Here is a 15,528-nt window from a genome sequence, read left to right as displayed (position 1 = left end):
GGTGGAGGTTTGGGAGTATGGAAAAGGCTCTATGTAAAGACATTCTCTGTTGTAAATATAATTATGGACCTAATTCTTGGTTACCATCGGTCGATACTCAGTTCAGGGGTTCAGCGTGGACTGACATATTAGCAGTGGTGCTTTCTAACTCTACTTTCTTTGATTTATTCCATTCTAATGTTGGCATTGAACTTGGCAATGGAAGGAGATGCTCTTTCTGGAATGACAAATGGATTGGGGATGTATGCTTAAAAGTAGCTTTTCCTAGATTGTTTCTTGTCACAGGAAAAAGTGTCCTCTGTTTGTGATATGTTTGCTAGTTGGTCCAATTTAGAAGGGTGGGTGTTTTCCTTTAGAAGACAATTGTATGCATGGGAAACTGATGACCATTGTACTCTCATTCATCTGCTCCAGTCTGCTCCTCGTTATGTCCAGGATAGGCTGGTGTGGAAAGTGTTGGAATTTTAATAAAAATAAAATTAATTATTTCTATTTAATTTTGACGGTTATTAACATCAATATTAGTTTCAAACATTTCAGTTACAAAGATATTATTATTATTATAATTATATTATGATTAATTGTTATGTGTTAATTCTTAGAAGATTTTCACCTATATAATCCTATGTTTCCCATAAATGAAGGACACACACAAGAAACATAAGAAGACACATGTATATGAGATATTGAGTTTTAACATAAGAATACTTTATCTATTTTATGTATTTCTGGGCAACTATGGTTTGTAACTCGTTCATATCCTCCTGGTAGACGTAAACATCGGATGAGGAAGACTGTGAGCACTTGGGTTGTATCTTGGAGCCGTTGCACTTCGGTTGTACCTTCATGTGGGGACGAACAACAATTTAGAATAGTGACTACACGCCTCTCAATCTCACAGGCCAACTCTTTCTTACACTATATGAATTTACTTACTTTCATATTTTATTTATCGTAAATCTTTTAAACATTTTATTAATTAAATTATATTAGTAAACAACATTTTTCTAACAATTTAAAGCCGTTGATAAATCTGTATTGATTTTCTAGAAAGACATGCTTATAAAATTGATAAGGGGATAAATGTTTAGTTAAGTGTTATTGAATCTGTTGTATGATAGGTGATGCGTTATAAAATTGATAAGGGGATAAATGTTTAGTTAAGTGTTATTGAATCTGTTGTATGATAGGTGATGCGTTTTCCTTTGTTTAGTTTTGGAATTAATGACTCATGATGTTGTTTTTGGAAAATCAGAAGTCTCACAAAATATTGCTAAGTTTTCTAATAAAACTTTGAGTATGGTAATATGTTTTTTATTTTAAAAGTTTAGCTTCAATATTTCGTATTAATAGTTATAATCTGAATTTACATTTGTTATTCTTGAAGTTTCTATTCTGTAAAATTTTCTATATTCAAAACTAGGATATCCTATGTACTCTACGTTTTGACTAAATTGTTTGGTACAGAATTTCAAATATAGGCACATGGGTATGGTTTGTTTGTTTGCTTCTATATGTATGCATAATGTATAAATGCTTTCCTTAGCCTGTATTATGGTCTGGAAGATAATGGTGAAATATTGTTACTTATAGACATCTAAAAGTAAAAGTTTATAGATTGTGTTAATGGTGTGTGTGGGGATATATTTTCTGAGTGCCACGTAGCAAGGTGACGCCGACGTGTCAGCCGAGATGCCACGTGTCTTGGTCGTCGTGCCGAGGTCATCTCGGCTAGGCCGAGGTTTCCTCCGAAGATATCGGAATTCGAGATAAGCGGATAAGGGACAAGAGTCCTAGAATGAAGAGGGAACTCAACTTGGATATGGACAAGAGTCCTAGATTGGGAGAAGACTTCAGTTTGGGTAAAGATAAGACTCTTAGAGAGTTTATCCTAATCCCACTGGGAGTCCCAGATTAGCAGTAATCCTAAGTCCATTAGGGCCAGGCTCCTATTGGGACTAGGATTGTATTGGCTATAAAAGAGAGGCACCCCCATGGGTCTAAGGTATGCTTTTGATACTCAAGCTTGTGAGTTTAGTACTTGATTTATCTTTGAGAGATATACTGACTTGATCGTTGGAGTGCCCCCGGGTGGTCAAAACCACCGCGGGATTCTTATATTTCTGTTTCAGGTCAGTCAGGTGCCATCTATTCTGCCAGTGCTCTCTAGCTGGTTACTAAGCGAGCAGTGTGGTCGGAAAATCACCCACACAATTTGGCGCCGTCTGTGGGAAGCTTAGAAGAATAGATGGCCAGTAACGGACAGAGGGAAAACATTGGAGGCGACACTCCTACTGGGAGTGGCAGACCAATTGACCTTGACGTTGAAGGAGACAACCACAGTATAGAAAATCATGACCAGGGCCACGGAGAAAAAGACGTCGGCCAGGAGGGCGACGCTTCGAAGAGGACAGACCAAAGCAAGTATTATAATGAAGACAACCTTCAGGTATGGAGGGATAGGTGCCTACGGAGAGACGAGGAAGTAAAAGACTTGGCAAACAAGTTGGCAGACCTACAGTCAGTGGTCAACTTCATGATGAAAAACAATGTTATGCAGCCACCATACCCGCTGCAAGATACGCCGATGCCAACAATTAATACCCAGAAGGGACGAAGGAAAGCAATCCCCGAAGCCCCTCAGCACACCAGGAGTGGAAGGCACTCTCACCGACCTTCCAGGGAAGTCGGACGAGAGGAGCCGAGGCAAGAAGAGTCCCGAAGGACACATCACATTAAGGATCCAAGGCCCAAAGAACATCGGCATGTTCAAGGGCAAGCACTCTGCTTTGACACAACCCATGGAGAAAGATCGAAACGGGCCCACCACGAGACCGAAAGTAGTGTGCCAAAAAGATTGAAGTTCAGAGATAGCCGAGCTCCAGGTAGGAGTAAGGAAGACTTTAGGGTTTACCTCAAAAGGAGGCAGCAAAATGTTGAAGCCGAGGTGACTTCCCCAGTTAAGCCGAGAACACCGTTCTCGGTGGAACTGGACAAATTTGAAGCACCAAAGAGATTCAGTATGCCGAGGTTCCAAATTTATGATGGTAAGTCAGATCCCAACTTTCATGTTGGACTATACCTGAATTCAATGGCATTATATAGTGGGAACGAGCCGTTGCTCTGCAAAGTATTTCCCTCATCCTTCGAGGAGATCGCATCCGATTGGTTCCATAAACTACTGAAGGGAAGCGTAAAGACGTGGGAAGGCCTGGCCGAGATGTTTGTGGCCAGGTTTGTGACGAACAAACTACAGCACTTGAGGGTCGACGCCCTGATGGCTTTAAGAATCACCAAGGAAGAAGGCCTTAGGGCCTACGCGAAGAGGTACTACGAGGTGTTCAATCGAATACCCGAATGCAACCAAGAAGTGGCAGTCTTGTCTTTCAAGAACGGCTTGAAAGATGACTGCCTACTACGGAAGTCTTTGGCAAAAACATTGCCAAAAAGCATGGAAGAACTAATGGCGAGAATCGAGAAGTACGCCAGAGCCGAGGAAGATACGTCGGGAAACAAAGAGATGAAGCAGGAGAAGGGAAACGGCTCGCCGAAGCGAGGCTGAGGTAACAACGGGCCGACCAAACAAGAAACAGAATTGAAGCGTAAACAGGCAGTAACGACGGTGTTCCGAATCCCAATCCATAATGTCTTGGATCAAATACGAAACCAACCCTATTTCAGAACTCCAGCAAGAGCACCAGGGGAATTCATGGGAAGAAACGCTGGTAGGCGTTGTGCTTACCACAATGAAGAAAGGCACCCAACTCAGGGTTACAGAGCCCTAAAAGCACACTTAGAAGACTTGGTAAGGCAAGGCCATCTGAGGGACCATGTTGATGAGGCCAAGACAAGAGAAGAACAGGCAAGATTGCCTCAAGCACCTGCAGCTCCGCCTCCCCTAGCACAGCAACTACAGGCAGGAGGACCACGGGTGGTTAATGTCATTCACTCAAAAGTAAATGAAAACGACATTCGAGGAGAAACCCAAAGAGTAAAACACTTGCAGCACGTGAACCAGGTCAGACATAAAAGACCTCGGCCTGAAGAATGCCAAGGACCGATGATAACCTTCACTGAAGCCGACCTAGAGATGGTCCAGCATCCGCATAATGATGCCTTGGTAGTATCCCTCCAGGTTCGGGAGTGCCAAGTAAAACGCATCCTAATAGATCAAGGCAGCTCTTGTGACATCATGTACGTCAGATGTTACAAGGAGCTGGGCCTTCACCCTGACAACATGGAGCAATCGAATGGCCCGATGGTCGGCTTCAATGGAACGCCGACGTGGCCGCTGGGCGCAACAAGCTTAGAAGTACAAGCTGGCACTAAGAAGATCAGGACAGAATTCATGGTGATTGACACACCTTCACCGTATAACATCATCTTGGGAAGACCATGGTTACATGCAATGGGGGCAGTTCCCTCAACGTTGCATCAACTACTGCGGTTCCCAACAGAGCATGGGATTGAAGAAGTCAGAGGAGATCAACTGCAGGCAAAAAGTTGCTCCTTGGCAGCAATGAAATCTACTTGCAGCGTTCGAGAGCCAAAAGAGGCAGAAATTGAAAATGAGGACATGGAAGTATTAGAAGACGTCGGAAAAGAACCAGCCGAGAAGAGCGAAGAGACACTAAAGAAAATCCTCGTCCAGGAGGGCGACGAAGAGCGCTTCTTTCTTCTCGGCTTAGGCTTAGCCAAAGAAAAGGAAAGAGAACTAGAAGATTTTTTGAGAACAAATATAGAAGTGTTCGCCTGGACACCTTACGAAATGCCTGGCATTGACCCCGAGGTCACTTGCCACAGACTGAATGTCAACAGGTCGGCAAAACCTGTGATTCAACGAGCCAGAAGATCGACGTTGATGCACGTCGAAGCAGTAGAAGAAGAAGTAGATAGACTTCTGGAGGCCAGGGCCATCCGAGAAGTTCACTACCCAACATGGTTGTCCAACACAGTAGTGGTGAAAAAGAAGAACGGCAAATGGAGGGTTTGTGTAGACTTTACCAGCCTCAACAAAGCCTGCCCCAAAGACAGCTTTCCTCTGCCCAAGATTGACCAGCTCGTAGATGCCACTTCAGGACATGAAAGGATGAGTTTTCTGGATGCATACAGGGGGTACCACCAGATTGCCATGCACCCTCCAGACGAGGAGAAGACCGCGTTCATCACCCCTAAAGGCCTGTACTGTTACAAGGTAATGCCTTTTGGGTTGAAAAACGCCGGAGCAACTTACCAAAGGTTAGTAACAAAGATGTTCAAGCACCTGATTGGCAAAACAGTAGAAGTCTACATCGATGACATGGTCGTGAAGACCAAGGAATCTAAGGGTCATCTTGCCGACCTAAAAGAGGTCTTTGATATACTCAAAACATACCGGCTCCGACTCAACGCATCAAAGTGCGCGTTTGGAGTTGGATCAGGTAAGTTTTTAGGGTATCTGGTAACAAGAAAGGGCATTGGGCCAGCCCAGACCAAATCAAGGCCATCCTAGAGCTGAAGAGCCCGACGTCGGCAAAACAGGTTCAGATGCTTATTGGAAGGGCCGCAGCCCTAAACAGATTCATCAGCAGAAGCTCAGATAAGTGTAGACCCTTCTTCAACTTGGTGAAAAAAGCCACAGACTTTCTGTGGACAGAAGAATGCGAAGCCGCTTTAACCGACCTGAAGAAGTACTTGACCACAACTCCGGTTCTTTCAAATCCAGAACCAGGGGAAGAACTGTTTTTGTACTTGGCAGTTTCAGAACACGCAGTCAATGCAGTACTAATCCGAGAAGAAAAAGGAGAGCAAAAGGCTGTTTATTATATAAGTAAAACCTTGGCCGATGCAGAAACAAGGTATCTACCACTGGAGAAATTAATGCTAGCCTTACTAATGGCTTCAAAGAAGTTGAATCATTACTTTCAGGCGCACAAGATTGTGGTCCTAACAGAGCACCCACTGAAGTCCTTGTTGCAACAAGGAGACTTAACATGAAGGATAGCAACATGGGCAGTAGCCCTGGGCTAGTATGACCTGGAGTTCAGGCCGAGAACAGCAATTAAAGGCCAAGTTTTGGCCGACTTCGTGCAGAATTCACACCCGAAACCATCAGACATCGGGCTCCATTGAGCGAGGATGAGCATTGTCCTAGCAAGCAAAGAGAATCTCAGCCTAGGGCAAAAGAGCAAAGGAAGGAAAAATTCAGACCCTGCAGCATCTACATCGGCGATTCATTCAGACTGTTTGTTGATGGAAGTTCGAACAGACAAGGAGCGGGGGCAGGAGTACTGCTGATATCTCCAGATGGAGAAATAATAGAACAGTCCATCCGTTTGGGGTTCAAGGCCTCAAACAATGAAGCGGAATACGAAGCATTAATTGCAAGGCTAAAACTGGCAGCAGCAGCAGAAGCAGATGAGGTAATAGTTTTTTGTGATTCACAACTTATTGTTAACCAGTCAACAGGTGAATTTGCAGCCAGGGACGAAAGGATATCGGCATATGCAAAAGAAGTCATCAGATTGGCAGCCCTATTTAAGAACTGCTGACTACTTCAAGTTAGCCGAGATGACAACACCCACGCCGACGCGTTGGCTAACCTGGCAAGTTCAATGCAGAATGGAAAAACAAGGACAATTATGATTGACTATATGTCGAGCCTGAGCATAGAACCAGAGAGCACAGAACAGGAAGCAATGTGTGTGGACATAGGGCCAAGCTGGATGGATGCAATTGTTGCATTCCTGAAAGAAGGAAAGCTGCCAGAAGATCATAAGGAGGCACACAAAGTCAGATTGAAATCGGCAAGATTCTGTTTAACAGCAGATGGACACCTCTATAGAAGGTCCTTCACTGGACCCTTTTTAAGGTGCGTACACCCTTTGCAGGTTGAAGATTTCCTATATGAAATTCATGATGGAATTTGTGGAAGCCACGCTGGGGGCAGATCATTAGCCCACAGGGCCATTACCCAGGGGTATTGGTGGCCCTACATGTAAAAGGATGCTGAAGCCTACGTGAAGAAGTGTGAACAATGCCAAAAGTTTGCACCTTTGATACATCAGCCAGCTGCTGACCTAAACCCAGTGTCCAGCCCTTGGCCGTTTGCCCAATGGGGCATGGATCTTGTTAGGCAACTTCCCCAGGCAACTGGGCAGAGAAAATACTTGCTGGTGGCAACAGACTACTTTACGAAGTGGATAGAGGCAGAACCTCTTGCCAAAATCTGAGATGTGGACGTTAAGAACTTTATATGGAGAAACATTATCACCAGATTTCGGATTCCAAGAGCAATAGTTGCCGACAACGGAACACAGTTTGACAGCAAACTCATCAAGAACTTTTGTGCGAAATTCAAGATCAAGAATTACTTTTCAACACCAAGTTTTCTCCAAAGTAATGGGCAAGCAGAAGCATCCGACAAAGTAATCTTAGATGGGATAAAAAAAAGACTGCAGGCAGCAAAAGGAAAGTGGGTAGACGAATTGCCCAACGTGCTTTGGGCATATCGGACTACGTCGAGAAGATCAATAGGGGAATCTCCCTTTGCCATGGCTTATGGCACAGAAGCAGTCATCCCATTAGAGATCGGCATCCCTGGGATCAAGACCCAGGGAGTAGAGAATGGCACCAATGACATACTCTTAGCCCGAGATCTGGATCTTTTGGAAGAACGAAGAGAGAAAGCTGCAATTCAACTCGCAGTATACCAGCAACAGCTTGCCAGAGCTTACAACAAGAAGGTCAATCCAAGAAATTTTCAAGTCGGCGACCTAGTCCTGAGAAAAGTCGTCGGCAACAAGAAAGATCCCAAAGAGGGCAAGCTTGGCCCAAACTGTGAAGGACCCTACAGAATTACTTCGGCATTAGGGAATGGAGCTTATCGGCTTGAAGATAACGAGGGCAAAGCACTGCCAAGACCTTGGAACACTTGTAATATGAAATTCTTCTATCATTAGATGTGCAGTATTTTTGGCCGATGTCATCAATAAAATCTTTTCCCTTTTCTTTAAAACACATATGATTGAAAAAGTTACATATTGGTGTTTTTGGAGACATGAATAATGAGAACCCAAGTAGAACTCAGGTTCACATTGGGGGCAGAAAGAAGACTGAGACACTTAATTCACTTGTTGAAATTCGTAGCAATTTACAAGTTGGAGTTAAGCTGATTCCTTATCTTCACTTGTTGAAATTTGTGGCAATTTACAAGTTGAAGTTAAAGCCGAGATTATTCCTTAATTCACTTGTTGAAATTTGTAGCAATTTACAAGTTGGAGTTAAGCTGATTCCTTATCTTCACTTGTTGAAATTTGTAGCAATTTACAAGTTGAAGTTAAGCCGAGATTATTCTTTAATTCACTTGTTGAAATTTGTAGCAATTTATAAGTTGGAGTTAAGCTGATTCCTTATCTTCACTTGTTGAAATTTGTAGCAATTTACAAGTTGAAGTTAAGCCGAGATTATTCCTTAATTCACTTGTTGAAATTTGTAGCAATTTACAAGTTGGAGTTAAGCTGATTCCTTATCTTCACTTGTTGAAATTTGCAGCAATTTACAAGTTCAAGCTAAGTCGAGATTATTGTTTCTCTTCACTTGTTGAAATTTGTAGCAATTTACAAGTCGAAGTGAAGTCGAGATTATAGTTTGCACACTTATAGCAATCTACAGGTTGATCCAACCAAAGAAGATGCTTAACTTGTTGAAATTTGTAGCAATTTACAAGATAATGCTAAGCCGACATGTGATCATCTGTTGAAATTTGCAGCAATTTACAGGTTGAGGTAAAAGCTAAGTATATTGTTTAAACACTTGTTGAAATTTGTAGCAATTTACAAGTAGATCATTGTTATAACTTGAGAAAAATTTACAGTATATGTTAACACTTGTTGAAATTTGTAGCAATTTACAAGTAGGTTAGACCGAGATCACTGTTTAAATACTTGTTGAAACTTGAGAAAAAGTTTGCAAAAGATAAACATCGAGTAGTATATGTTTCATACTTGTTAAAATTTATGAAAAGTTTGCAGGTCAGTATCTTGCCGAAGTAAAAGTTTTGTAGTTATTATACCCGAGGTGTGTAACCCCGAGAAGATTGCACAAGGAAGGAAGAAGTATGTAAAGCATGCAAAATATTCTAAGTATAGAAACCATGCAGAAGCAATCAAGAGAAATGGAAGATTAAAGCATTCAACAAAAACAGGAGGAATATCGGCCATGTAAAGAAGCTTATATTGTCCAGGAAACAAAAAAAAGTACAAAAGACAAGAAAAGAGAGACATCAAAGTTGTGGTTCCTCAGCCTCAAGAGCAACTTTGGTTTGGACCTCTGCAGATTCTTGAAGAGCTACTTCGGCCGCCTTCTCCATTGCAAGTTCTGCATCAATCTCGGCAAGAGTTTCATCAATAGTCTTGTCAATTTGAGGAACGTCGGACGAAGCGTGCTCTAGAGTGGTTTCCTTGGCAACCCCTTCACCTACATCATCTTGGGTTAAGTCCATGATTTGCGAACTTGAAGGAAGGGATTTGGTCCCAGCAGCATCCTTAGGTTTCCTTACCAAAATTTCAGCCTCATCCTCGTCCTCACCTCCATCTTCATCCTCAGATTCAGAAGCATCCTCAGGTTGACTTGGAGGTGGAGGTGGTGGGAAGGGAAGAGGGATAGCATCGACATTGCGGAAGGGTGAATCAGTAGGAAGATCAAGTTTCTTTATCAGGGACATCCACCCAAGGGAGAAGCCCCTGTTGCATGCCTGCCTGACCTGAAGTTTGTATTCTTCAGTAACGTCAACCATACCCTGGGCGTATGCCTTTTCATCGGCCTCCTTAATTTCAACATCCTTGGTGGCCAGGGCCTCCTGCAGTTCCTTTTCGGCTTGGGCCTTTCTGTCCTCGGCCTCTATCTTCTCGGCTTCAGCAACCTTCCTTATGGCCTCGGCTGATTCAGCTTTTTCCTCGGCTATCTGTTGGGCCTTAGTTGCAGCCTCGGCCTGCTCTTCCAGCTTCTTCATTTTTAGTTGAAGACCTTTGTTGGTCTTCTCCAGGGCAGAAAACTCCTTCTTCATCTCGGTCATTCTTTCCCGATTCTTAAAAGATTGCATTGAAAACGAATGGGCATGCTGGATGGCCTGAAAGAAAACAGAAGTATTAGAAAATATTTTAAGTATGAAACAAAAAGAAAGTCAAAAGTTCAAAGTAGGGGCACTTACTTGAACGGAGTGCTGGAGCATTAAAGCGTAGTTCTCATACTCACTGTACTCAGCATTTCGCTCCAGGTCCCCTGGAAGGAGAAGAGCGGTGCTAAGGGCGACGCCGACATTAATGTCATCGGCGCTTTCACTATACATGATTGGCCTATCCTCCAAAGTAATCTTTGGGGCCTAGGGGACGTCGGGTTTTTTGGACCCCGAAGCCGTTGCAGAGGACGACCTCGCTTTCTTTGACTTTGAAGATTCTGCTGGCTGTGTTTCAGCCAACCTTTTTGTGGGAATAGAAACAGTCTTCTCACTCCCAGCCAATTGTGAAATTGGCAGAGCATCTTCATTCTCAACTACAGTGACTTTGGCCTTTGGCTGAGCCTTTTTGGTTCTTTTTGGCTTTGGTGGGGGCATAGATTGGGTTAGTTTAGCATCAGCATCAATTGGGAGGTCGGCTAGGAGATCTTGGGCAACAGGCTTCGGGCGACCCATCTCAGCAGTTTTGACAAGTCTTCGCCGACGTTTTCTTTCAGATATTGGGACCAAGTATGGAGCTGAAGTTGATGGTTGATCGGCTGGATCAGAGGTTGACCCTTGGTCAGCCCGAGATGTTGATGCGGTTTGTAAAGTGGTAGCAGAGGGAGGAGATAAGCTCTTCTTCTTTCTTTTTGGGATGTCGGGCAGTGTTGACTTGTACAACGGAATAAAATTCAGTACCAGTGGAGCCTTGCGCTTTTGGATTGGTAGATCTAGGAGCCTCTTTAAGTCTTTGCTGGGAACGTAGGATTGGCGAAAGTCTTTTGGTGGCTTATGAACGTCTGCAAGAAGAAACAGACATTAGAAACAGATAAACATATTGAAGACTTGAACAGAAACAACTAAGTATTGACACTGGGCTCTTACCCTTGCCCTCTTTAACCGATCGAGGAAGAGGGTAGAGATGGGCGTCCTCGTCTGCGCCAAACTCCCAATTTCCCGAAGCAATAACATAGTCATCTCCAGCCCCCTTGTTGGAGTCTGGGAGGTCGGCTACGATTTTGAATTCAGTGGACCTCGGCTTAAGATAATAGACGAAGCCTTTTTCCTTCAAGTTAAGGGGGCACATGGTATAACAGTACTGGATGTCGGCAAGGGTGATTCTAGCATTCTCCTGCCTAGCTAAAACTATGATGCCATTGATCACTCGATAAGAGTTTATGGCAAGTTGCATAGGGTTCAACTTGTAAAAGTGAAGAATTTCACGAAAGAGAATGTTAAGTGGGAGACGAAGTCTGCACTCAGTAAAGGTTACTATGGGAAAGGGCATTGATTCATCTGTGGGCATGATGGAGTCGTTATCTTCAGCCAGCCTCAGATGGACGTCGGCAGGAATAGAGAACTTTTGCCTAAAGTACTCAAGTTTGGTCGAGGTATCTACCCTATGTCTCCACATACCCATAACGTCGGCTTAAAGACAGAGGGCTAGGTTTCAGACAGAAGGTGCTCTTAAGGGGTTATCGGGACCTCGGCGAAACCCTAGGTATATGCTGGTAAGGATTGTTTCAGTTTTCCCTAAAAATTAAAGGTTCTATAGACAAAACCAAAACCTAAGTCTATGAAGGCAAAGATTGAAAGCGAAATTTAATGGCAGAAATTTGGAAAACAAGAAACAAAGAACGACGTTTCAGAATCAAAGAACAGGGGTATGGATCTCAGAAGCGAAAGAAATACAGAAGTAAAAGGTCAAGAACAGTGTTGAAACAATGCAAGTGCTCAAAATATAAGTGAAATCATGGAATAGATGCATCCAGATGAACAGTTCAGCAAATCAAAGGTTTGAACAGAGCAATAATGGCAGTAAGTAAACAAAAACACATAGAAGAAATTGGGAATGAGAGGAACAGAGGCTTACTAGAACAAATGAAGCCGGAATGAAAGTCGCCAAGGTAAGGCAACGGTTACAGGCACGACGGAACGGCGAAAGCTTCGCTAAAATGGAAGAATGAAGACGGTTGTAGAGCTTGAAGCTAGAGTAATGACAGATTTGGGAAAGTTTAAGAGAGAGAGAAAGCCAGAAAATCAAGTGCAAAAGTAAAGAAACGAAGAAAGAAAGTAAAGTTTTATCAAAAACTTGAAACGGTGGCAAAACAGGGCATTTATTGCGCCTAGAGGAACGTGTGCGTCAGACGGCGCAGACGGATGAAAGACGGCTTACAAGTGCGTCACAAATATGGGCAAATAAAGATAGAACACGTAAGAGGAACGGTTGAGAAGAGATGCATGACAGCTCATGCGCGTGGGGGAATTTGTTTGAGTTCTTGTTCTCCGAAGAGAACACGTCGGCCTGAAATGAATGATCTCGGCTAAAGAGTTTTTTAGCCAATATACAGAAAGAAATATCGATATAGGTTCCATTACTTCAGGATACCGAGGTAATAGAACCTAGGGGGCAGTTGTGGGGATATATTTTCTGAGTACCAACACGAGGTAAGGTGACGCTGACGTGTCAGCCGAGGTGCCACGTGTCTTGGTCGTTGTGCCGAAGTCATCTCGGCTAGGCCGAGGTTGCCTCCGAAGATATCGGAATCTGAGATAAGCGGATAAGGGACAAGAGTCCTAGAATGAAGAGGGAACTCAACTTGGATATGGACAAGAGTCCTAGATTGGGAGAAGACTTCAGTTTGGGTAAAGATAAGACTCTTAGAGAGTTTATCCTAATCCCACTAGGAGTCCCAGATTAGCAGTAATCCTAAGTCCATTAGGGCCAGGCTCCTATTGGGACTAGGATTGTATTGGCTATAAAAGAGAGACACCCCCATGGGTCTAAGGTATGCTTTTGATACTCAAGCTTGTGAGTTTAGTACTTGATTTATCTTTGAGAGATATACTGACTTGATCGTCGGAGTGCCCCCGGGTGGTCGAAACCACCGCGGGATTCTTATATTTCTATTTCAGGTCAGTCAGGTGCCATCTATTCTGCCAGTGCTCTCCAGCTGGTTACTAAGCGGGCAGTGTGGTCGGAAAATCACCCACACAGTGTGGTTGTTTTTATTATTTTATTAGTTGTCTGGACTAAAATTATACTTCATATTTGAGGTGACTGTAATGTCTGTTATTTTATAATTCCGTTTCAGTTTTCAAAAGAAAACATGTTCGGCTATTGTGATTTAGTTTAAAAAAACAAAAAATAAAAAAAACATTATGTTATCGCAACAAGAAGTGTGGGACTATTGGAGAATATGAATTAAGTTAACTTGTGATTTAGTTCCTTGTCTTTACAGATCTAATTTGATGTTAAACATTTTAGTTACATATTTAAATTGTGCTTTATTATCAGCATTTACATCCGAAATTAATTGTTATTATTTTAGCTGTATGGTTGCATTTGTATAAAGAGAAATAAAATGTATGCTTATTAGAAGAGTTACTTTCAGTGATCATTTGAATAACACAATGCCTATATTTGTTTGTTATATAACTGTTGGTGTTTTGAATAATTTTGATAGTTACTATATGGCGGTGAAATATTCTCAGTTCTCCATACTCCTTGAATCCAAGCTTCACATAACGTTGTTTAACCTGGGAACAGAAAGATGGTGAGCTGCCCGGCGGTGTGCTGCCGAATAAACCCTACGATGATCAAGTTATCACACTTGGAGAAGAAGAAGGAGAATGAAGAGAGCACTATCGGAAAAGAGAGTTGGGGATTCCTTAGATTGCTTACTGTTGGAAATCAAGCTATTGTTAATATAATAATACCATCTGTATGCTTATATCATTAATATATATTTAATATATATTAGTTAGTGCTTCTCCATCAGATGCTTTGTTAGTGCTTCTCCATCATATGCTTAGTTGTAGTGCTTTGCTTAGTTGTATAGGTAGTGCCTTCTCATCAGATGCTTCGCTTTCGGCTGTTTTTATTTCTATATGTTTTCTTTCATGCTGTAGTATCATAATGATGTTATATCAGCTCTCCTATATAATGGAGCATTCTCTTTAGGTTTAATACACATTTTTTAATTACAGAGCGTATTAGCTCTTTCAATCACTCTCTCAATATTTCTTTCATGGTATCAGAGCAGGTGTAATCCTGTCTCATCATTTTCGCCTCTTCAGTCAGTATTCGAGTTTTCTGTTTTAATTTTTTTTTGTCTCTCTCTTCTACTCAAATCTATCCTTCTATTTCATGCCTAAATACGGTCCAGCTTTTGGAATGGCTATCGACTCATCCTCCTCTTCTTCTGATATTATCATCTCATCACCTTTATCCTCTCATCAAATGGAAACCTCTCATTTTCCGATCACCGCCCATAAACTGAATGGGCAAAATTATTTGCAATGGTCTCAATCCATATTAATGTTTATACGGGGAAAGGAGAAAGACGACTACATCACCGGAGCCTCAGCACTACCAGAAACCACAGCATCAACCTACAAAAGGTGGATAGCTGAAAATAACGTGGTCATGTCGTGGCTCATCAACTCTATGACCACTGACATTGGCGAAAATTTTCTGTCATTTGATACTGCCAAAGAGATCTGGGACATGGCAAAAGAAACGTTTTCGGACAAGGAAAACACATCTGAAATCATCCAGCTTGAAAGCTCCTTCCACGATTTACGTCAAGACAATCTTATGGTAACTAAATATTTCAATACCCTTACTCATCTATGGCATCAACTTGACACGTTTAAGGTTCATAACTGGCAGTGTGTTGTTGATGGTTTGTTGTATAAAAAGATTGTCGAAGGGAAGCGTGTGTTTACATTCTTGTTAGGATTGAACACAAATCTTGATGAAATCAGAGGAAGAATTATGGGAGTAAAACCGCTACCTAACCTTAGAGAGGCATTCTCTGAAGTCCGTCGCGAAGAAAGTCGGAAAAAACTCATGATGGGTTCCCATCAACAACTGAATATGGCAGAAAGCTCAGCTCTGAAGACTCAATTCGCTCCTATTGACAATCGTCAGAAAAATAAAGGAGGTAGGCCTTAGTGTGATCATTGCAGAAAGCCGGGTCACTCGAGAGAAACTTGCTGGAAGATTCATAGAAAGCCAGCAGATTGGAAGCCACGTCGGCCTCTTGAGAAAGAAGGACGAGGTAATCATATAGGTACAAATGAACTATCACCACAACCTGAAGCAAGCCCTTTCACCAAGGAGCAAATGGAGATGCTCCAGAAACTACTACAGTCACAATCTGGTTCGTCTTCCAACCACATCATTGGATCCGGAACCTTGGCTCGCAAAGGTAATTCTTTGAACGCCTTTACCGTTGGTAAGAAACGTAAAAAACCTTGGATTATGGACTCAGGAGCATCTGATCATATGACGGGAGATGCAACAATTTTTTATACATATAGCTCAT

At 42.5% G+C, this 15,528-nt stretch overlaps 2 protein-coding genes across 2 annotated transcripts; one reads left to right on the top strand and one right to left on the bottom strand.

Moving 5' to 3' along the window:
- Positions 1–9,262: 9,262 nt before the first annotated feature.
- Positions 9,263–10,327, bottom strand: LOC145798965 (uncharacterized). The gene is made up of 2 exons (XM_082888486.1): positions 10,190–10,327; positions 9,263–10,108 (listed from the first exon to the last, which is right to left on the bottom strand). Exons 1-2 carry the CDS (start codon positions 10,325–10,327, stop codon positions 9,263–9,265), a joined length of 984 nt encoding a protein of 327 aa, XP_082744612.1.
- Positions 10,328–14,372: 4,045 nt separating this feature from the next.
- On the top strand, positions 14,373–15,155 carry LOC145798953 (uncharacterized). Its single transcript, XM_082888410.1, has one exon. The coding sequence runs from the start codon at positions 14,373–14,375 to the stop codon at positions 15,153–15,155; it is 783 nt and encodes a 260-aa protein (XP_082744536.1).
- Positions 15,156–15,528: the final 373 nt, after the last annotated feature.

This window comes from Camellia sinensis, chromosome 1, assembly GCF_055761805.1.
Source record: "Camellia sinensis isolate YWXY chromosome 1, ASM5576180v1, whole genome shotgun sequence".
Taxonomy (NCBI): domain Eukaryota; kingdom Viridiplantae; phylum Streptophyta; class Magnoliopsida; order Ericales; family Theaceae; genus Camellia; species Camellia sinensis.
The sequence above is the reverse complement of the archived record's forward strand: the minus strand, read 5'-3'. Positions and strand labels throughout refer to the sequence as shown.

Excerpts from the sequence above, each read along its gene's own strand:
- LOC145798965 (XM_082888486.1), bottom strand. The coding sequence starts at position 10,327 with ATGTATAGTGAAAGCGCCGATGACATTAATGTCGGCGTCGCCCTTAGC. Across the intron at positions 10,109-10,189 it reads TGCTCCAGCACTCCGTTCAA|GCCATCCAGCATGCCCATTC; the intron begins GTAAGTGCCCCT and ends GTTTTCTTTCAG.
- LOC145798953 (XM_082888410.1), top strand. The coding sequence starts at position 14,373 with ATGGCTATCGACTCATCCTCCTCTTCTTCTGATATTATCATCTCATCA.